General features: G+C 40.3%; 1 protein-coding gene across 1 annotated transcript in view; it reads right to left on the bottom strand.

The window, feature by feature from the left end:
• faf1 (Fas (TNFRSF6) associated factor 1) overlaps positions 1 to 24,117 on the bottom strand; it is a 124,624-nt gene that overhangs the window by 18,282 nt on the left and 82,225 nt on the right. The window contains exons 12-17 of the mRNA XM_060932117.1: positions 23,253 to 23,334; positions 14,935 to 15,089; positions 11,238 to 11,374; positions 7,247 to 7,335; positions 1,321 to 1,401; positions 1,158 to 1,235 (exon numbers count right to left, since the gene is read on the bottom strand). Coding sequence (XP_060788100.1) covers positions 1,158 to 1,235; positions 1,321 to 1,401; positions 7,247 to 7,335; positions 11,238 to 11,374; positions 14,935 to 15,089; positions 23,253 to 23,334 — 622 coding nt within the window. The remainder of the gene's footprint in view (positions 1 to 1,157; positions 1,236 to 1,320; positions 1,402 to 7,246; positions 7,336 to 11,237; positions 11,375 to 14,934; positions 15,090 to 23,252; positions 23,335 to 24,117) is intronic.

Raw genomic sequence — 24,117 nt, 5'->3', positions numbered from 1 at the left:
GAGGCCAATCTTGTCAAAGGAACTTGAGGAAAATATTGCAGGAATAAACAGGAAAAGTAAATTTGCCACCTCTGCTTTAAAGATGAGCGTCAATGCAAATAATTACAGTTCTTCTGACTGATCACCTTTATAAATGTTTCTACCTTGATGGAGAGTGCTCTGCCAGCATCCACAGGACATGAGGGTTCACCTAATGATTTAAAGTGGATGAAAATGATGAAAAATCATATGCCACGCTGTTTAGGGTCACTGGATCTCAATCTGATTGTACACATTTGGGCAATTTTGAAGCAACCGGTCAGACATCGCTCTCCACCACCATCTCCAAAACACCAACTGAGGGAATACATTTTGGAAGAATGGTGTGCATGGTTTCAGAGACTCTATGCCAAGGTGCAATCAAGTTATTCTGATAGTTTGTGATGGTCAAAAATCTTACTAATACTTTTTTTCCCCTAATCCAACAATTATCTCTCCGTTTCATTACATTTCAAATAAAGAAGCTGACCTTTAAATAATGACAAGAGATGTAAGAATTCTGAATCATGCCTGTTTATCTAAACTGTACTAAGTCAATTATCTACACACAGACATTGCCTTATCCTTAATCAGCCTGAACTGTGTGGCACGGTATTTCTTCTGTAGTGCTAGACATGTGCATCTTGCTGGACCCAATGGAGAAGGGTATGACCTTAGCAGTCAGAAATTAATCTCTCAAGCTTAGACAGTTCTTTGTTTATAACAGCATTCCTCCAAAAAGAAGCAAGATGTTTAATTAGCCACCCTCTTTTATTCTGTCAGCTTGAACCTTCTGAGGTTCATTAATTTACAAGGTTAAAGTTCACCTAGATGGTGAGCTCAGCACAAGGCACGATTAACACTGCAAACAGAAGTAAATTCTTCCTCAACAGCTCCTGGTCCACAGAAAAGTACCTACTCTGCAGCAGGAAATTAAAAAGGTCCTGGAACTATGGCCTCAGAATTAAATTCAACCCTGTTGGAAAAACCTTTGAAGTTTCTCAAATCATTCTTGGGTGAATCCTTGATGAGACCATGTTTAATGGGTAACTGCACGGTCCATCTTATTGCATAGTAATATAATCTAGAACTAAGCTTTATCTAAGGAAGGTAACTGAAGCTGTAAAGCCAGTCCTCACCTCCCGTTCTTCTTCTTGCTCTTTCCTGATTTGTTCTTGACGTACTTGTTCTGCTTCTTCTCGCTCCTGTGCTTCTCTCTGCGAAAAGGTAGAATTTACAGATCCATATAACTTGCACCATTATATATGCACGTTTAGATAAAATACAACTGCATTCACAAACCTTTTTGCGATCAGCCTCTAATGACAAGCGATATGCTTCATCTTGCTCTCGCTTCACCATTTCTCTAGCCTCACGCTCATCCTGTGAAGGGAAAGTGAGCCTGTTATTTCAACAAGCTAGACAAATTACAGGAATTCATAATTGTTTATGTCCACACATCACACAACAAAAACATTCCTGATGGCAAGAACACATCCAAGCCATAAATTATAACCGAGGTACAAGACAGGCATCAATGAGACTCTTTGATGTACGAAGCAGCATTGTGTGGTTGCTATTACTCACAATAGAGAAAACATCTGACTGACAATCTGAAAAACTGAGGAAGACTGAAAGAGTATCATATGGGTTCCACGACATACACTAGAGGGCCCTTTTATTCTATTGTGTGCGTGTGTCTATTGGAAAGATTCCTGTTTGTTTGAGGCCACCCAGCTGTGCATCGGCCTGCTGAGTTGTAAAGAAGTGGAAACTCTACTGTTGCCTTCGTGTGGTCAAGCCCCTGCCATTGTTTCTGGGCTCATGAAAAGCTGACAGATCAGTTCTTCAGGCCCAACCTTGTGGTGATATGTGAAAGAGTGTGACTACAGAGGATTGAGGAGGAGGAGGGTGTGAGCATGCTGGGTGATCAAAGACAGGGCCAATACATATTGAAATTTTACTGAGTGAGGGGAACATGGCAAGGCCATTTTTTCCTTGCTCAACTCAGAAGGACTGGGGATCATGTCATAAATTAGGTATGACATGTTAAAGGAGCATTTTAATGAGCCAGAATTATTAATTAGTATAAATACAGAGGTGATTATAGAAAATCTCATGTACTAATTGGTCGAGAAATTCAGATTATTTCTCGATGATCACTTCAAGCAACTTGTCAAAATGGCAGCCAATAGCTTCGTCACCGTAAGTGAGGAAGAAATACAAATTATAAAAAGAAAATGCTGTTCCTAAAAGCATTAAAGATACTACAAAGTTTGGTCTAAAACTATTCCAAGGTAAGTTGGAATTGTGATTTATTTTATCTATTTCAAAACAAAAGTATTTTATGCGAGTTGGCATAGATGAGTGACAAGTCTGCATGCGCCTTTATTACATTTGCATGCCACTTTTGAAGTTTGAAATAAATGCTTTTTTAATATATTTAAGTCAGTCACCTGTATATTTATACTGAAACAATGATCTGCCACAGGCTCAGTGAATAATGACAGAGACGAAGTTGAGATTATTATTCAATGATATTCACTTCACCTTTCACAAATAACTGTTAAATAATCACTTTAAAAAAAAAAAAAAGCCCCTAATGCCATTTACAGTCTCAATTAAAAAAAAAAAAAAAAAAAGGAAAAAAAAAAAAAAAAAAGCATGGTCCAGTGTCCTGGAGAAAGTCCGTTTCTAAAAACGACTCCATACACAGTACCAGTCAAAAGTTTGGACACCTTCTAATTCAGTGTCTTTTCTTTATTTTTATTCATTAAAAAAAAGACACTTCATGTCTTAAGGTAATGATGGACATCATTTCTCATTACTTAGCTGAGTGGTTCTTGACATAATGTGGATTACTACAGTTGTGGAATAGGGCTATTTAGTGTATTTTTATTTACTATTTGATTTGAAACACATTAAGAAGGCAAGAAATTGCACTAATTAACTTTTGACGAGACACCTGTTAATTGAAAAGCATTCCAGGTGACTACCTCATGAAGCTGGTTAAGAGAATGCCAATAGTGTGTAAAGCATCATCAAGGTAAACGCTGGCTACTTTGAAGAATCTAAAATATGAAATATTTCTCATCTCTCATCTCATCTTCTTCCGCTTATCCAGGGCTGGGTCACGGAGGCAGCAGTCTGAGCATGGAAGCCCAAACTTCCCTCTCCCCAGACACCTCGGCCAGCTCCTCGGGAAGAACACCGAGGCGTTCCCAGGCCAGCCGAGAGACATAGTCCCTCCAGCGTGTCCTGGGTATTCCCTGGGGGCTCCTCCTGGGGGGACATGCCTGGAACACCTCCCCAGGGAGGCGTCCAGGAGGCATCCGAAAGAGATGCCCGAGCCACCTCAGCTGATTCCTCTCGATGTGGAGGAGCAGCGGCTCTACTCCGAGCTCCTCCCAAGTGACTGTGCTTCTCACCCTATCTCTAAGGGAGCGCCTAGCCACCCTGCGAAGGAAACTCATTTCGGCCGCTTGTATCCGCGATCTTGTTCTTTCGGTCATTACCCAAAGCTCATGACCATAGGTGAGAGTCAGAACATAGACTGACCGGTAAATCAAGAGCTTCGCCTTTTGGCTCAGCTCCTTCTTCACCACGACGGACCAGTAAAGCGACCGCATCACTGCGGAGACTGCACCGATCTGCCTGTCGATCTCACACTCCATCCTTCCCTCACTCGTGAACAAGATCCCGAGATACTTAAACTCCTCCACTTGAGACAGGACTTCACCAACCTGAAGAGGGCAAGCCACCCTTTTCCGGTCGAGAACCATGGCCTCGGACTTGGAGGTGCTGATTCTCATCCCAGCCACTTCACACTCGACTGCAAACCGCCCCAGTGTATGCTGAAGGTCCTGGTTTGAAGAAGCCAACAGGCCAACATCATCCGCAAAAAGCAGAGATGAAATCCTGTGGTTCCCAAACAGGATTCCCTCCGGCCCCTGGCTGCACCTAGAAATTCTGTCCATAAAAATTATGAACAGAACCGGTGACAAAGGGCAGCCCTGCCGGAGTCCAACATGCACTGGGAACAGGTCTGACTTACTGCCAGCAATGCGAACCAGACTCCTGCTCCGTTCGTACAGGGAACGGACCCATACTCCCGAAGCACCCCCCACAGGATACCACAAGGGACACGGTCGAATGCCTTCTCCAGATCCACAAAGCATATGTGGACTGGTTGGGCGAACTCCCATGAACCCTCGAGCACCCTATGAAGGGTATAGAGCTGGTCCAGTGTTCCACGACCAGGACAAAAACCGCATTGTTCCTCCTGGATCCGAGGTTCGACTATTGGCCGAATTCTCCTCTCCAGTACCCTGGAGTAAACCTTCCCGGGGAGGCTGAGAAGTGTGATTCCCCTATAATTGGAGCACACTCTCCGGTTAATATGAAATGAAAAATTATATTTATATATATATATATATATATATATATATATATATTTTTTTTTTTTTTTAAACACTTTTTGTTTACCACATAATTCCATATGTTATTTCATAGTTTTAATGTCTTCATTATTGTTCTACAATGCAGAAAATAGTTAAAATAAAGAAAACCCTATGAATGAGTATGGGTGTACAAACTTTTGACTGGTACTGTATAACTTTCCCTTTCAATCATGTGCCAAAACCTAGTGGAAAATTCACAAATCAAACATTCTCTGTGGCAAAAAGCGGAATAGGTTATGTGACCTTGTATCTCATAATAATATCTATTGATGTAACAGACATTATATTGTAATGTACGATCTAATTTGTGTGTGTGTGTGTGTGTGTGTGTGTGTGTGTGTGTGTGTGTGTGTGAGAGAGAGAGACACCCATTCTATTTCAGGTCCCACCCATCAACACGTCAGTCAAACTACCTGTTCACACCTTCTTTTTTCAATGTCAGAGTTCTCATCAAATACCATCATGTTGTAACATACCGTGCATTCGTGTCATTCTGCTCCAGGTCCTATCCCATCAAAATGTCAAACAACCTGTCTGTTCATACCTCCTTGTCTTAATTTCCCAGTCGTAAGGGAGGTTGAAGGATGAAAAGATACATTACAACATACACTCATACAATTAAAACATTGTGAAGTGTCTCTCTTATGACTGTCAGGATTGTTTGCATGTTTCCATTTTACCTGGTGTAGACATTTCACATTCTCTTCAGGCTGAGAAAACAAATCCTGAGCTGCCCATTGTACTGCACTGGTTTTACTGTTTAAGTACATCTCTTTAAAACATATGTTACTTATTTTAATTACGGTACACAGACAGGGACATGCCTCGCTCGTATTCTCACACATTGAAATGTAGGAATGCAGTTGGGATTTTGGCAGGTAAGTGGATGCTGTCTGGTTATGTTAGCTGGCCCTGTTTGGAAAAGAGCGCGCGTGCGTGCGTGTGTGTGTGTGTGTGTAAAATAAGCTAGACATAAGCTAGACAGCCTGAGTCAGCTGAACACACATTACGCGTAAACGCAAATAAAAATAGATGTCTTGTATCAGCAAATTCATTTTCCATTTCCAAATATGTCTATAACAACTTTTATTAATTTAAGGTACTTGTAAAAGCTGTACTTCAACTCTTCCGGCATGAAGCGCTCTTAGTGGCAAGCAAAACCGTCGCACTGCAAATGTGATCAGTTCACACCCAGTGCACTTCAGAGTTCAACTCCCAGCTGATGCTGGACTGAATGTGGCAGCTATCGGAGGTGCTGGAGGACTCTTGCAGTAATTACCTCCGCTCCATTACCCAGATAACACTCCAGCACCCTATCCATCACTTCACATTCCCTTCCCAGCCAACTGAAACCATTAATTACACCCAGGGAGACAGTGCAGAGCCTGGGCAAGTGGAGCTGGATGTTTCCATCACAAACCATCCATGTATCAATGTGTGTCAAAATCTCACTGCACTCTGAGGAAAGTTAGCCTGATAGAAGGGCAGCCAATGGGACCTTTCACTGGCATTGGTGTTAATGGCGTCAATGTTCATGAATAACAGAAGCGTATAAGAAAGCGTATAATCTCGCACCTTTTGCCAAGTGTTCCTGGGATGGGCACCACATCCACCAAGACCCTGAACAGGACATGCAGGTACTGAAAGTGAGTGAGTATATTTCCTTTAAATTTCACCACTGGCAGCTGATGTGTCTTTTAAATGGTGGCTTAATACTGTGATACTGTAAAACTGTGTAGGTTATCACATCATGAAAATTCCTAACCATAACACTTCAAAATTTCAGATGTATAGAATTAAAGCCACAAAGCAAACATGGCTTCTGCTACTTTTCATATTTAATGATTGTCTGAAAACTCAAACACTGTTGAGGTGTTTAAGACAGACAGATGTCATCACAAATCAAATCACCTAAACAGCCACAGGGGATGACTAACCCATGCTTGTTATTTGAATATTTCCCAGTAAACCACAGACAGCTCCAGTCACCCACATGGTATGTAGACTGAATAAAAACACCTGGGTGCTTGTGGGTGGAAGCACTTAAATGAACAAGAAGTTTTCAACCCACGCTGCCCGTTTCCAACTGCTAGAAAATGTATTGAGCAATGACTTGATTTCTTAGGAATACTGACCAAGATACAGCTCAAATGACAGCAAAACGTAGTGCTGAAAGCTCAAGTCTAGTAGTTAATATGACATGTAGAGAGCTCAGTTTCTCTTTGTAGTACTCCTCTCATGTGCAACAGGCACAAAGGGTAAAGCCGGTCCTTTAAAATCCCTTAATGCAGATTTTTGAATGGACATCCCACACATGCATGTCTTATCTTTTTGTGCGAGTTTGTTTGCACAGTGCCCATTGATTTAAAGCAAGCGGTGACCATACGCAGCAAGCGCATATAGAAATGACATCCTGTTCACTTTGTCATCACTACAGACCTCCACATGATACCAAAGTAGCTAATGCATTGTGCTTCTTAATACTCAGATGAAACACACACACACTCTCTGAGCTTGTATTGTTTCCCTCTGTATGACTGGGACAATTCAAATTCTTCAAAACGGTTGCTTTTTTGTTCCAACTTGCCTACAAAGCTTTCTTCTACTATACGTTTGTATGCAAGTGCCGAACAAACAGAAGTATCCGTCCTCTGTCCCTCAGTTACACAAATTTTATATATACAGTATATGCAAATAATTTAGAACACTTAGATTCAATCATCAGTAAGAAACTTCAGGAAGGACACGATCACGGCTGTGCCTCTCACCTCATCTCGGATGTCCTCTTGCTGCTGGGCTGTGAAGATTTCCATCGCGCCCATCAGCCTCATCATCAGGTCATCCACTGTAGTGTTACCTGTAAAGACACATACACACATTTAACACAGTTGACTAAACAGAACAAGATTGCTTACAAACATTACTTCAGAATATTTCTATACTGTACTATTAAGCAGAAAGGTAATTCTAACCCTAACCCTAGAGTTCCAGCTAGGAAGACATGTAACCCTGCACATTCATATAATTATTCAAGTCAGCCAATCATGCAACAGAAGTGCAACAAATACAAGCATGCAGATAAAGGTCAAGAACTTCAATTAATGTTCACATCAAATAAGACTGGAAAATGTTTCCTGGTCTTGTTCCAAGTTACAACTGTCCAGTTTTGGCAAGCCTGGGCCTGCTGTAGCCTGGTTCCTGGTTGACGGCAGTGGAACCTGTTCTGGTCTTCAGCTGTTGTAGGCCATCTGCCTCAAGGTTCAATGTGTTGTGCATTCTGAGATACTTTTCTGTTCACCATCATTGTAGAGAGTAGTTACTTGAGTTACGGTAGCAAAACCAGTCTGACTGTTTGGCACCATCAACCATGCTCCAGTCAAATCCACTGAGATCACATTTTCCCCCATTCTGAAGTTTGATGTGAACAGTGCCTGAAGCTCTTGAGATGCATCATCTGCATGCACACACATACACACACACACACACACACACACACACACACACACACACACATACATACATACATACATACATACTATTCAAAAAAGGTAGGGGATATTTTATTTTGAGATCCAAATTTTCACATATACAAAGGGATACGAAAGCATGTTGTATAGTTCCTTACTGAGGAAGCATTTCCAAAGAAATTCATCACCCAAACACATCAATGACACTCTCATGATCAGCACGGGATGCTACTGATGATCAAGGGGGTCGTGCCACAAATTTGCATGACTCTGAATTGGAAGGTTAGAGCCACTCCAAAGGAAGATTTTGAAGAGAAAGCATCAGATTATCAGTGGTTGAAGTCGTTAATTAAACAGAGACCATGCGCCGTCTAACACAGGATGAGAGGTTACGTGCCCTTGGCATGCTACAGGTTGGCACAAGACAGGTCGTTGTGGCAAGAGCATTGAATGTTTCCCAGTCTGTCATCAGCAGATTATGGTCCAGACATCGTGCTACAGGGTCTGTTCAGGATAGACCACGATCCGGTCGACCAAGGGCAACAACTCAGGCTCAGGACAGATTCATCCGCACTATTGCCTTGAGAAATCGTATGGTAACAGCAAATCAGATAAGGTCTCAACTTCGAAGGGATACTGGCTTGGTAGTGAGTGGCCAGACCATCAGGAATTGACTGCACAGATTTCACTTACACGCCCGACGTCCTCGTGTCATTCCCTGTTTGAGGGATCGTCACATTAGGGCCAGACTCCAATGGTGTCGTCATCATCAACGCTGGGATAATCGCCGATGGAACCACGTAATGTTCTCAGATGAGTCGAGGTTCACTGTGGACTTCCTGGACAGACGCAGGAGGGTTTGGCACCGACGTAACGAACGTTTCCATGACGTTAACGTCATTAGACATGATCCGTATGGGGGTGGCTCTGTAATGGTGTGGGGAGGCATCACTGCTGCCGGCAGAACAGACTTGCATGTTGTTGCTGGACGTGTCACAGGGCAGTACTACCGGGACAACATCTTGGCACCCCATGTTGTGCCGTTTGCACGTCGTTATGGCCGCCGTTTCATTTTCCAAGATGACAATGCCAGATGTCATAGGGCCAGGATCGTTACAGATTACCTCCAGCAGCAGAATATCACCAGATTACCATGGCCAGCACTCAGTCCGGACCTTTCCCCCATCGAGCACGTCTGGGACATTCTTGGACAGCGGCTACGCCAACGTCAACAACCTTCTGCCAATGTCCAAGAACTTGCTGCAGCATTGCAACAGGAATGGAATAACATTCCCCAAAATGACCTGGGACGTCTCGTTAGGAGTATGCCACGCCAAGGGGGTTTTACCCGCTACTGACTCGATTTCAAAATGGTGGTAAATTTGCTGTGTGACCCTGTGTTTGTGTTGACCCTTATTCTGGAGAATCTGTCCTTTACTGACTGTACACAGGGTTTCGAATAAATTGACAAATGTTTCCTTAATGCTTTTCTGTCATTTGTTTCCTTCCTGACCTCATGATCTGCATTTCATTCTACTTGTAAATCCAATATCCCCTATTTTTTTTGAATAGTATATATACACATATACACACACACATATAGATGCACACATACATATTACACACACACACACACACACACATACATATTACACACACACACACATGCATATTACACACACACACACACACATATATATATTACAGACACACACACATATATTTACATATATGTGTGTGTGTGTGTGTGTGTGTGTGTGTGTGTGTGTGTGTGTGTGTGTTAGTACCAGTCAAACATTTGGACACACCTACTCGTTCTCAGGTTTTTCTGTATTTTGACTATTTTCCACATGGCAGAACAATACTGAAGACATCAAAACTATGAAATAACATATGGAACATGCATAGAATTATGTGGTAAACAAATACGTTTTTTTTAAAAATGTTTCATATTTTAGATTCTTCACAGTAGCCAGTGTTTACCTTGAGGACGCTTTGCATACTATTGGCATTATCTTAACCAGCTTCATGAGGTAGTCATCTGGAATGCTCTTCAATTAAGTTGTCTCATCAAAGGTTAATTAGTGCAATTTCTTGCCTTCTTAATGCATTTGAAATCAAACAGTAAATAATAAAAATACACTAAATAGCCCTATTCCACAACTGTAGTAATCCATATTATTCTATCCACATTCACGTGCGCCGATTGGCTACTCTACTACTAGGCTATCAGCTCATATACCGTGAATAGAGAAAAACAAAATGGTGGAGTGTACTGCTGAACCAACCAGGAACAAACTTAAAAACTCGACCCAAAAAGAAAACCCCCCAAAATACAAAAAAAAAAGCAACAAAATATGGAATAAAAGTATTTGATGGTAAGAAATTCTTTTTTTTATTTTTCAGGAATTATTATTGCTGCATTTTTTACAAATTGCTACTGCCATTTCGCTGGTTTGTTTACAATCTAAGCAGAAATTATTTCGTCTGATGTTTTGTATAAAGTTTTTATTTATTGAATTTGCAAAAATAAAAAAGCTCCGTTTCTCAAAATCCAGTGAATGTGGCTAGAATAAAACAGTTATTCCACTCAATCTCGTCGAACATGGCTTATAGCCGACTCAGCGTTCGCACCTCGTTGGCTATCAGCTCATGTACAACTTGATTTCATGGAATAACTTAAGAACTGCTCAACTAAGTAAAGAGAAACAGCATCCATCATTAATTTAAGACATGATGTGTATTTTAATTAATAAAAATAAAGAAAATCTACTGAATTAGAAGGTGTGTGCAAACTTTTGACTGGTACTGTGAATGCACATACACACAAGTTTTTGTTTTTAATGACAATGTTTGAGTCTAAGCCGCTTATTTGATGCAAACATTATCACTTTAAAATGTTGATTTTTACTTCTTTTTTTTAATCCCCCCAAGTGTTAAATAATATATCTGTGTAGATATTAAACACAAGCATTATAACATTTTCATTGTTTTTTTAAAGCCAACACTCCTGTTTTGGTGATAGGAGACCTATACTTGAACCTATATTGCTATAAATTATGAATCATATAAATGTCATATTACCAGTTGTTAGTGAAAAGATCTTTTTCTTGATGATAAAAAAGGGTATAATGTGTGATCAATGATTTGTTACTGCACTTGCACTGCTTTCATAGAAATGTACTAATATACTTTTGAGTAACCCTGTTTTATATCATATGCAAAAATACAGAAAATGATTTGAATTGCTTGCATGAGAAACCTTTCCGCATCATCCACACTGCACAGTTACCTTGAATAACGTTTAAAACTTCATTTGATGTCCTTTTGCCCATGACTATCAGTAAGAGGGGGAACTGGTCAATTTTGTACGTCCTAATGGTCTGTGCAACAACACTTCCAAAATGCCGTGTGCACATAGTGAGTAGTCTGTAAGGGAAAGTGAGAAAAGAACAGAGATGGATATACTTCAGAATCACTCTTGGATAGGTGGAATAAAGACAAACAGCTATATAGCAATATGACCACACAAAATCACACATCTCGAGAAGAGGGCTCAATGTATTAAATAAAACTATTCTGGCTTTTCTCTTGAGTGACACCTCTCTCGCTCTAAACATATCACACAGACAAATTAGTATTCCACTCCTGCCTTGTTGAATTTGATAGGCCAAGGAGGATTTCTTATTCCATTACAAAGACAGAACTTTAAATTAACATTTCACTGAAGGAAAAGGGTAGCGTGCAGGCTCGCAGAGCTCACAGTAAATGTCATAATATTAATGAATTGCTATAGACTGAATGCAAATATAGATTAGATTCTCTCTTCTTCCTTTAATAAGTGCAGCCTTAATAACAAGCTGGTAAAATAGATTGATGGAACAGAGAAGAATGATGGGTCAAGGAAAGAGTGAAAGAACAAGCAAAGAGTACTTTATTACAGGAACGAATAGAAAGTTGGATGAAATTATTCAGCATTACACTGAACAGGAATTAAAAAGTGAAAGAAAAAAAATCCCAAGAGTGCTCTGAAAGCACAATATCCCACGCTGGCAACTATGCCATAAATCTGGTAAAATGTGAAAGAATTGAACGAAATTGCAGTATGCGTATTACTGACATATAACAAAGAATCCTGTCAAGTCTCATGAAATTCCTCCAAAGATTGTGAGAGGAGTTGATTTCAGAAGGCAAGTACCCTTCCTGGGACAGAGGGACAGACATCGCCACGACGTAATCCCCCTTCGGGCCTTTCGGCCAGTGGGGGATAAAAATTGTGAGGGGAGATGATTTCAGAAAGCAAGCACACCTTGATGAAATTGCCAAAGTACAAGTTTGTTAATAATGAAGGGCATAACTCTGGTAAAATCTGCCCAAATTAAACGAAATTTCAATATGCGTATAACTGTCATATAACAAAGCCTTTTGCCAAGTTTGGTGAAATTCCTCCACAAATTGTGAGAGGAGTTGATTTCAGAAGGAAAACACACTCATGAAATTGTCAAATTATAATTTTGTTAATCAAGGGCTGTAACTGTGGTAAAATGTGACTGAATTTAACGAAATTACAATATGCGTATTACCGACATGTAACAAAGAATCCTGCCAAGTTTCGTGAAATTCCTCCAAAAATTGTGAGAGGAGTTATTTCAGAAGTTGAGCACCCTTCCCAGGACGGACGGACAAACGGAAATCGCTACGACATAAGCCATCTTCAGGCCTTTTGACCAGCGGGGGATAAAAAGCCAGACAAAGTGTGTGTCAGTAAGTGCGAAAAGGTATCATAAAGAAGCATTTAATCTACCATTTTCTTTGAGAAATGTGGAGTATCATTCCTGCAAACTAGTGGAACTCAAACAGGCATTGGAAATATTCGATACAGTTTGTCTCAGAATCATTTTTCACATACCTAAAAAAAAAAGCCATCATACAAATACACTTGCAATATTTCCAGGCATGCCATCCACTGCTGACTTTTCATTTTCATGACAGCGGAAGAAATACGTGAGAACATAGAGTTTTCATAGCTCCTTGGGGTGGTTCTTTTTTTCCCCCCCAACACGGGCAACACCTGGCATTTTAATCGTCTCATCATGCACGACTTCCTAATGGAAATGACAGCTTTGCCCTCTTTCAGATATTCTCATTTCTTAGTTTCATATTTGAGTGACAACTGTTCCATGAATACTTTTCTGTACTGTTGCATGACAGGGTGAGGCAAGTTCCATTACGAAAAAAAAAAGCCCTTACTAATGAAATAAATCAACTGTTCAAAGTGATACAAATATAAAAACAACTTAATATAACAAGCATTCTGTCTCAGGAGTGTTAATTACACAGAGCTATACTCAGCAGATTTATGCATAATTAATCTACAAGTTATAGTGTGTTAAAAGACTCAGGTAGAGAAGCACAGCAGTTGTTCTTACAAAGATGAAACACTGAGCCTCAGAGTACTTTTCGTACACACACGCGCACACACACCACCAATAACTGAGAACTCTGCCAATCATCATTCAGTTAAACTCAACTCAGGAGCGTGAGAATGTGTAAGTGGGTGTCTCAAGACATGACTTTGTGTGCGCACACAAAAACACACAGTCGTGTGTGAGTGTGTGTCACCGTTCCCTTCATGAATAGGCCCAGATGTTGTCCGCCTTTAATCTGCGGTAGAAAGGCTCAGCTGGGGCAAAAAGCACTAGGGGAGAGTGGGAGGAATGAAGGTAGGGGCCCAACTGAAGGAGCTCCTGCAGGAGAAGGGTCACTCGCTGCCTTTTGGAGACAACCTGCTCCAGGAGGAGGCCTTTGGGGTGAAGCCTAGTGGAAGGAAAAGCTTGGGCCTGCCCTGCAGCAAAGCCTGCTGGGACCAATCAAGACTCCATCTGCTGCCTGGCCAGGCCCTCCCTCCCTTTACCTCTCTCACCTTCCTTCTTCTCCTCCTTAGTCATAGGAGAGAAAAATTCCAAAATTAAAATGCAAATCCTAATACAAGATAGTACTGCCAGTAGCTAGCTGTTGGACAATTAGTCTACAATTTAAAGTGGAGACACCGTAAAGACGAGGGTTTTATTTTTAGTAGTTGGCGCCAACTCCTTACACTCAACCACATAGTAATAAACAGGTCTTCTCTATTGATCCAATTCCCTGAAATTAATGGAAGTTATTTCTTGTACCAAGATAAATTTAAAAATTATTAAAAAAAAAAAAAAGCCTCATGTACAGAACTATTTCCGTGAGTGATAAGCTGGAAATAAAGTGCTGGTGAATTTTTTTTTCCTCTAGTGGATGTGCTAATAACTCTTTCAGATCTCCCTCATAGTCCAGCGATCTGAAATGCCTGCTGCACACTAATGAATGTAGCTCATTTTTATTATGCGTGTTAACATTCCCTTCCCATAGCCACAAGCATATTGTATAGTCAAGTTTAGTTTTTGCCATTCATATCAGTAGTGCTAATGACTGGTTGATCATAGTGATAATCACCAAAAAACTTAAATGACATAGTAGCATGGGTAGTGATTGTACACTGTAAACACAGCCACAATTCCAAAAAGATGGATTCCACCAAAATAACGAGGCTAAGGAAATAATACACTTAAATCAACAACCACACTACAATTACAGTTACAATTTCAAATACGTGCCAAAAGAAAAGAACGAAAAAAAAATCAATCATTCAAGATACCAAACCATGTCACCCTCCTCCACCTTTGCCACAATGAAGAGATTCATAGCAGTGCAGTGAATAAGACCTAGGAGTATAACTGACCCTTTACTGGGGCAGATTAATGCAGATTGCCCTGTCGGGGCCTCAGAGAGTAAACACAACTGCTTTTGTTATAGAAGTGAATAAGAAGGGAGAGAGGCGAGAGAATGGGGGAAGGGGAACACCTCTCATTAAGAGATCATCCATTTTAGGTGTGAAAATGCTTCCGATCTCCATTTTTCAATGGCCTCTGAGGAAGAGTGAGCGTCAGTGCATGTGTTACCTGGCTTTGTTAGCTTCTTTAGTGACGTCCCAGGCCCATGTGATGAAATTCTGGCTCAAATATGACACTATGGACTCTGCACACATCATTTGGGAGCAGAAGACATTGCTGAGAACACTGTCATCATTGTGGAGGTAGATGGCCAACAGCTTTCTCTGAGGAACAGAAAAACAGAACAATAAAAATAGGTACCCTTTGGGTACATGTGGCTACTCCTTATGAATAAAACTGTTTTCTGATACCATGTCCATATAGTAAATACAGTATAGCATATATATTTACTCGATGAGGCAATAGCCACAAAAATGAAGCGCAATCCAAAAATGAACAATTTTTTTTAATCACTGAAGTAAAATATACCAAGTGTCTGTACTTTATATTATTCTACTCTTACCTCTACAGTTTTTGAAACTGAAACCTCAGAACCGAGGCTGACATACACGCGTTATCACAATGACCGAAACTCTTATTTCTCGGAAAAAGGTCCGGCGCTAGAGCTCAGTGGTCTCAATACTCTTTTCGACAATTTCCTGTAACAACTCGGAAGTGCGTCAGATCTACATCACACATGGGACCAGTAGCCGAAGAAGGAGAGGAAAGGGGGACAACCTGGAGTATATTTTAAAATAGAAACGCACTTTCCCTCTGTAATAAGCATAAACATGTCTGAAAGCGATTCTTTAGTCTAGTCCAGGGGTTTTCAAAGTGTGGGAGAGTCAGCCCCCCCTCGGAGAGCAAATAAACAACAGCGCTCCCCTTACAATTTTTGTTGTTGCTATACTTAATGTTCCAGTCGTATTTAAAAAAATGGTTGTTGTACACATTTTTCTTTTTCACATTTTAAACATCTGTGCTTTTTAAAACATCTTGTTTTACACATTTTAAACATCTCATAGCATCGTTAGCTAGCACCTCTTGGCAGACAACACACTGTGGCAGTGGAGCATCTTCAGATCCAGTCCATGAAAATCCAAACTTTAAATAATCGTGGTCATACTTCCTTCTTTTTTCAGTCCCCCCAGGATTTCATGGGCCTTTTTTGTGATTGTTGCAGGCTAAAATGTCTGATGTTGCGGGGGTTTCCAAAAAATTGCGATGAAAGTTGCGGTGTGTTTTAGGTTTTTGTTGCGTTTACATTGCGTGAGGAAGTGAAAGTTGCGAGAAATTGTTGCAATTTTCTCTTTTTGTGATTAAAATTGAGTGATATGTTAAATATTCAGTTATTACTGAAAAACTATTGATTAAAAAAACAAAGACACTGAGAAATGGTCCTATAAACATCTTTACCAATATAAAAGATTACCAGGACTACAAAAATGCAGAAAAATAGGCTTTACTTGTCCAAATGCACCTGTTGGTTCAAAAGTTAAAGTGCAGAGAACCTCACAGCACAACATGAAGTTACCTTAAAATATAATATAAATGCCTCAGCTTTCATGCAAGAAAAAAAAAACTATTAATACTAGTACTGTGTGCAGGCAGTCTCTCCTGAAGACTAAATTAAACAAAATAATTATAAACTAATAAAATAAATGGCTCAGGCTTCATAGAAGAAAAAAAACAACAATTTGAACAGAATCTCACAGTATGATGCTGAAGCTGCCTAAACAATGGAAAATAAAATATCATTTTGGCAAAAATGTTGGCATCCATTAATTTTTTATATTAAGTAAAAAAAAAAATAAAGTGCACACAGTGCTTCACTGTAAACATAACATACTTTCAGTAACAGAATTTAAGCCTATATAAACACTGACTCGGACATCATGCAATGTTGCCAGATACTGCTGACGTTTTCCAGCCCAAAATATGTTCAAAACCCGCCAAAATGCACTTGAAACGGCCCATCTGGCAACACTGCGCGCATGCTGCTTCTCTTGAACGTATACATGGAAGTAAGGCAGAAGGTAGTTTGTCAATGTCACCTCAAGACGACGCCAACGATTGGTCAACTTTGCGGGAAAGTTGCGGTGATTGGATATAATTGCAACACCGCCCTGAATTCGCGGGGATTGGTTGAATTTGCGCTGAAGTTGCAAATCGCAACATCCTGGAGGCTCTGTTTTTTTGCTTGGCCCAGACTCTGTCTCCTCACTCACTGTAGCTTTAGGTACTAAAAATCGATCCATTTTGTCTCTGGCAAAGGCTAGCTGAAGTTTGCTAAATGTCCGCAATAGTAACTTATTCTGGTTTATTTTTCCTCACGTTGCGCCCCCCCTGAAGAACTCTGGCGCCCCACACTTTGAAAAGCCCTGGTCTAGTCCATTTATTTCAAATGGTGAACCGAATTGTATACACTCACCAGCCATTTTAACAGGAACAGCTGTATGCGTATGCGCAGTGCACGACTGTTACACTCATTCTTACAACGCGATGATATAGTGGCTCCCGCCTCTATGAGGCAGTAGCCACAAAAATCTCTCATTTATAACAGTCAAGGTGGAGAACTTTCATTTCACTAAGGCCCTGTTGAGAGTGCCAACCAATGAAAGCCAAAGTCTCAGTGGGCCTATGAAGACATTGCTTTCTCTAAGCCCGGCTCAGCATTCCTCTTATTGTAGGAAGCTTTTCAACAGCATCACTCCGAACATGGCGCACTAGCATCCATATGCAGACAGGTAACCCCCAGCACCCACAGAGGCCAAACAAAGAGTCAAGCTAATACCCAAACCAAATCAAATCAACACGAGGTAAATAAAACTTTCTTCAAAAGGTGTTGGCGACAAAACAAAAAGCGAACAAATCACTTTATTTGTTTTGCATCAAATGCCAACGGCCTTCCTCTGCGACGCAGGTTAGTGGAGAGTGCTGCACGCAATATTGATGGACACTGGAATCCGCACATGTTTACACCATCATGCAACGGACTGAGCAACTAATTAAAAAGCAAACACCGTCTCAAACATGAAAGGTTTCCCGGGACGATGTAGGGGAATAAAAAAAAAAACGCCAAATCACAAAACACTGGATGGTTTTCTCTCGCTGACCCCCTGACGTTTTCTCTTCGTCACCGCTGAGGGATTTCTGAGCAGCGCGGTGTGGAAAGCAGGTCTAGCCGTGACACGAGGGAGTGTGAAAGGAAAAGAGAAAGTTGGGGTATACAGTGGTGTGTATGGAGCGAGGGCTAGAGAGTGCTGCTGTGTTTGCACAGCGATTAGTGCTTTAGAATAAGCAGCATGGCTCCTAGTGAGAGAGAACTCGGGCCTCTTTCACTTCTTCAATTCATCACTCTGAAAAGATTAAACACTCATGCTGGGTAGACAAGCAAAAGCAGTCTGGACGGAGAGAAAGTTTCTGCACACATACAAAATTACACACACACACACACACTTTTCTCCAACACTTGCTGCCTCCAAAGAAATACGTACGGAGTGTGAGAGAATGCGTTCGCCTCGAGCTGTGAAGACGTTTTGACCTATTGAGGCTTCTAAGATTTCCTGAGCGGAGTGAGAAAAGGTATTCTCTCTAATAACACTCTTTAGCTAGCTCCCTACATTTCACACCCCTCTATTAAGACCGGCCCCTCCTCACCACTTTCATCACATTGTTGTGCCGCACTCTCTGAGCTCATCTTTTGTGGGGCTTTTCTCTAACCTGCAGAAATCAGGGCTCTGTGAAAATTACTAGGTCTGTGCAAGGCTAGAAACTGACCCAAAAGCTCTCGTCCAAATCCTGACTTCCCTGCACCTGCTCACGATGGCACAGGTAGAGGGGCTGAACAAAATGAAGGAGGGAAGAGGGAAGGAAAAAGGGAGGAGAGGAAAAGAGGAAGTAAACTGATCTGTCTTGTGAGCAGGCGAGCGCTCGTTTTCACACACAGCTGCCGTCTGACAGTGTTCACTTCCCAAGGCCCCTTTAATGGCGGGCACTCTGAAACTGCCAGCGGCAGTTAGGCTGCTCCAAGGATTAAACCTAAAACAAAAACTCACTGCCAGGAGACTTTGCACCTCAAATACAGCTTATTATTATCTGCAACATGAGAGTGAATTCTCCCATAAGGGCACTCAGGCCAGATACACCAACTAAGCTAGCTAATTTACAGAGCAAAAAAAAAAAAAAAGTTTACATGCAAAGGCATTCCGCATTCAAACGTACACTAAATAACATAGAAGATCCTTTAAAACCTGTATTATTGTCATTTTAGCACAAGGCTTTAGTGTCAGTCTTGGAAAAACAAACGGAGAGTATAAATTTAACCCTATAACTAGAAATAAAGGGAAAATAAACACTATACTAAAGACTCATTTTCACGCACCTGCACACATACACACATCTGTGTTACCTTTGACAAATATCTATTTGAACGCACTGCACACAGAGTTTAGTCGAGGACATTTTTAATTAGTCAGCACAGTGCAGCACGAGAAAGACGCTGGGGGAAAAATGATCGGTCTCTACAGCTTGCAGAAAAGCAAACAGTGGAAATTGAGGAGTTCGTATTACTGCTATCTCATGACCTCAGACCAGCAAGTACGCAAGTCCTGATCGATTATTTTAACAGACGCCACTTGGGGCAGTTGGGGGTGGGGGGTGGGGTGGGGGTTAATGATCAGCTAATATTTAAGTCACTATAGATGCAGATATACGGTACACCTCAAGCATATCAAAACACAACTGTCAAACAAGATTGAAAGTCCAGAGGAATTTCTTTTTCTTTCATCTGCCCTTATCGTTCTGTGAATGCAGAATCGTGTCTTGTGTATGACGGAGGCGCTGGAGGAGCAATGAATTTTGATGCGCGTCTTTGTGTAAGCGAGAGTGGGGTTACTGTGATTAGCTGGACGTTAAGGGGATTTGGGAAGAAGCTTGCTGCTGATGGGTGGCCTGATAGGAGAGCCTTACTGCTGATCCCCAGGGCTGAACTCGAGGGCCCTCAGCATTTTCATTAAGGGCGGATTGGGAGCATCTCTGCCTCTTCAGAAACACTTCATCAAATGTAGTGTTTTACTTAGTGATTAGCTTCGCCAGCCTTTGAGACCATGGCAAGGACACCCACACGCACAATATATCCGTTTAATGAGCAATCGGAGAAGGACATGGTCTTTTATCAGGGGACTGGGGTGAAAGTTATTACTAGTCGTCGAGGGAAAGCAAAAGACTGGAGAGGAATGAGAGAAGACGACTGACGAGCAAGGAGAGATAGATGAAAAGAGATAGATGGTAAAATGGAAGATGATATAAAGGGTCAGAACACTATTTTTTCCCTGTCAGGTTTATTTTCATTGACACTATGTACAGTTTCTTCAGAGAAAGCAGCAGCCATATTGAGGGCACTACAGGAGTTCAGCTGGGTAGCGGGCAAAATGCCAGTCTAACCTCCCCCTTGTGCTCCGAAACCCCCCTAACATCTTGCTGCTTCTTCCCTGTCTAATAAAACTGTAATCCACACAAGCTGTCAGTTGATACAAGCCTCCTTTTGAGACCGCGGCCAGAGAAGCAGCACTGAGCCGCTATAAATAAAGCTTCATCTGTTCAAAAGGGAAACAGGCAAGTTTTAATGGGGAATTATAGCAACGAAAGGGACTCGCTGTCAATCAAACCATCAGCAAGGTTTATACACCTTAAAAGGTTAGAAAACTCCATATGTGTGAGGTGTAGGGATTTGAAAAGATTTTAGATTTTTTTCACTAAAGTTTGTGAAACAGACATGAGTCAGTCTCTTTTTTACAAACTCCTAACAATGCTTGACAGGTTTTCTTCATGCCACATTACTACAACTGCAGAACACAAGATCTTGTATTTATTTCTCAGCTAAGTGCTGTTATAGGAGAGAGTGAGATGCAACACTGAAATGAAAACTGAACATTTTTGTCATTCAGTAGACATATGCAGCGTGTGTGTGTGTGTGTGTGTGTGTGTGTGTGTGTGTGTGTGTGTGTGTGTGTGTATAGTTTGACACAAGCAAGCGTTTTAATGGGAAATACTCATTTTTTCATATGCGCAACAACCGGGACATGGAGAACCAAAACCTTGACATAAATCTCTATGTGTCATTTGTGAGGATATCAATGAATTGTTTTGATAAATTTGGGTACTTTTTGTTTGTGAATGTTTCTATATGAGTGATTCCACGCTTATGGGTACTGAAATGGAGACATGAACTTATTTTTAAAAATTCACCTAAAACCATTTCTTTTTTTTACCATCAGGTCACAAAACATGTAATCTTTAATGAATGATATGTTAAAAGATAACTTTAATTTTCTGAGATGTAATAAAAACATATTTATATGCCAAAGTCAGAACGTAACAGAAGTGTTGTGGACATATATATTCTCAATTTTAACAATGTAGAATTACTTTTTGAAACATAGGAAGGTGATGTTTTAGCAAATATAATTAATAAACATGTGTAGTAGAATAAACATACACATTCTTTCAATAAGATTAACATGGTATATAGCTAGATTGTAATTAATTTGTAACAGACGCGAGATGGACAATCGTAACAGAAGTAATGTAACAGACATCATTTTGGAACTCATAGGCTTGACTTTGGCATATAAATATGTTTTTATTACATCTCAGAAAATTAAAGTTATCTTTTAACATATCATTCATTAAAGATTACATGTTTTGTGACCTGATGGTAAAAAAAGAAATGGTTTTAGGTGAATAAGTTCATGTCCCCATTTCAGTACCCATAAGCGTGGAATCACTCATATAATAAAAAGAAAATCACATGTTGGCTTGAAGATATGAAGTTGTTTATCTTCTTGTGTTGAAAAACATTTTTCATACAAAATACATTGCGGATCTGAGTGACATATTTGAATAATATTGGCTGGCTTTTTTTTTTTTCATGGTCTATCAGATATATTCCATTCAGCATGATATCGAACGAGTCAAAGATGAGTTCGATATCATGCTAGTTGAATGGAATATATCTGATAGACCACAAAAAAAAGCCAGCCAATATTATTTATTTATTATATACATATACACGGGCCACTTTTTCCATGGAATAAAAATATGTCTTCTATTCCCTTCTAGTGGGTTTATTGATAGCATGCAATATTATCATATCGCTTATCCTCCGTGTATTACGCCACTCTACCCGATGGAGAATGAGGGTGCAATATTGTTACAATATTGCACGTTGTCAAGACAACATGACTTCACACATCGGAGATGTAAAACTTTCACGTTAGCAAGCAAGTGACAATTTGTAAACAAACATGGCTGCCAGATTTGCTTCGTTAAGAATGGAAGGTTTTGAGAGAATTTTGGCTGTCAGGTAGCTCCGTTCTGGGCAGCTGTCAGTGTTGATGTGAAAAGTAACTAAGTAAATTACACAGGGAAAATAATAATCATAATAATAATAATAATAATAATCAGCTTGACTGCGCTAGCATTGGCCTTCGCTAACACTACACCAACTGGAAGATAACAGGACTGCCACGTTAACAGCACCAGTTTGCGGGTCAGCTCATATTGGCCTTCATTAATGCTCCTGCTACACCGACTAGAAGGTAACTGGACTGCCGCACTAACAGCACTGAGTCACGGGTAAGCTAGCGTTGGCCTTCGAGAATGCTGAAAATGAAGTGTACACTGTAAGTATAATAATAATAATAATAATAATAATAATAATAATATTGGCTGGCTCTTTTTCATGGTCTATCAGATATATTCCATTCAGCTAGCATGATACTGAATGAGACGAAGACGAGTTCAGTATCATACTAACTAAATGGAATATAGGTGGCACGGTGCTGTAGTGGTTAGCACCGTCACCTCACAGCAAGAAGGTTCTGGGTTCAAGCCCAGTGGCCAACAGGGGCCTTTCTGTGTGGAGTTTGCATGTTCTCCCAGTGTGTCTGTGGGTTTCCTCCGGGTGCTCCGGTTTCCCCCACAGTCCAAAGACATGCAGGTTAGGTTAACTGGTGACTCTAAATTGACCGTAGGTGTGAATGTGAGTGTGAATGGTTGTCTGTGTCTATGTGTCAGCCCTGCGATGACCTGGCGACTTGTCCAGGGTGTACCCCGCCTCTTGCCCATAGTCAGCTGGGATAGGCTCCAGCTTGCCCGCGACCCTGCACACGATAAGCAGTTACGGATAATGGATGGATGGAATATATCTGATAGACCACTCAAAGCCAGCCAATATTATTTAAATATGTCACTCAGATCCATGATGTATTTCGTCTGAAAAATGCAAGTTTCCCAGTTAAAACACTTGAGCATTTTACATTTTATATATATATTTCCATTAAGTTAAACACCACTTCATTGCAAAAAGAAATGGTACCAATTATGCAATACTCCCTCATACTCAATTTCTCAACTACACACTGAAGCTATCATGATGTACTCACATCTCTGGCTTTGCCATAAAAGGCCTCTTGAGATGCTGCCTCCAAGGAACCAATGAAGAAGACTGGATGGCATTCTCCATATCTAACACACACACACACACACACACACACACACACACACACACACACACACACACACACACACACACACACAGGTGAGACCTATGAGCTTTTAGACTAAAAATAGTTAGTTAAAGTAACATTCAACAATAACAAGACAAACACTGCCTTGTGACAGAAATGTGCCAAATTCATGAGTTTATTAATTTGATACATTTTTGTCAAAAGCCATTTGTATACAATAATTCTAAATACACAAAATAATCTAATCATGTTCCTGCTCTTTAGATAGCATGAAATGCTGCCAACTAATCACTTTTATTCAATACACAGGTGTCAATCAGGGACAGCTATATTGTTATCCAAGATGGTAATTTGCACAGTGAAGTATGGAATAAAATAGTAGATAAAACAACAAATCATAATAATAAGTAGATCTAATCTAAAGCTACAGACTACATATTTAAATTTGAATATGTAGATATATATAATTGAATATCTCCAAATTCATAACCATTTTTATATGTACAATGTACATCAAATCTAATTAACTGTATTTCCACAAACATTAAAAAACAAAGTTTTTTGCATTTTCCCCCTTCAGTCTAACTCCAATATGTCTATTTCTGGACATCCACATACTTGAAGTATGAATGTAAATAATTCACAGGATTCAAGTACAACCCCGATTCCAAAAAAGTTGGGACAAAGTACAAATTGTAAATAAAAACGGAATGCAATAATTTACAAATCTCAAAAACTGATATTGTATTCACAATAGAACATAGACAACATATCAAATGTA

The sequence above is a fragment of the Neoarius graeffei genome, chromosome 10, assembly GCF_027579695.1.
Source record: "Neoarius graeffei isolate fNeoGra1 chromosome 10, fNeoGra1.pri, whole genome shotgun sequence".
Lineage (NCBI taxonomy): Eukaryota > Metazoa > Chordata > Actinopteri > Siluriformes > Ariidae > Neoarius > Neoarius graeffei.
Note: the sequence above shows the minus strand (reverse complement) of the source record. Positions and strands in the feature narration are given on the sequence as shown.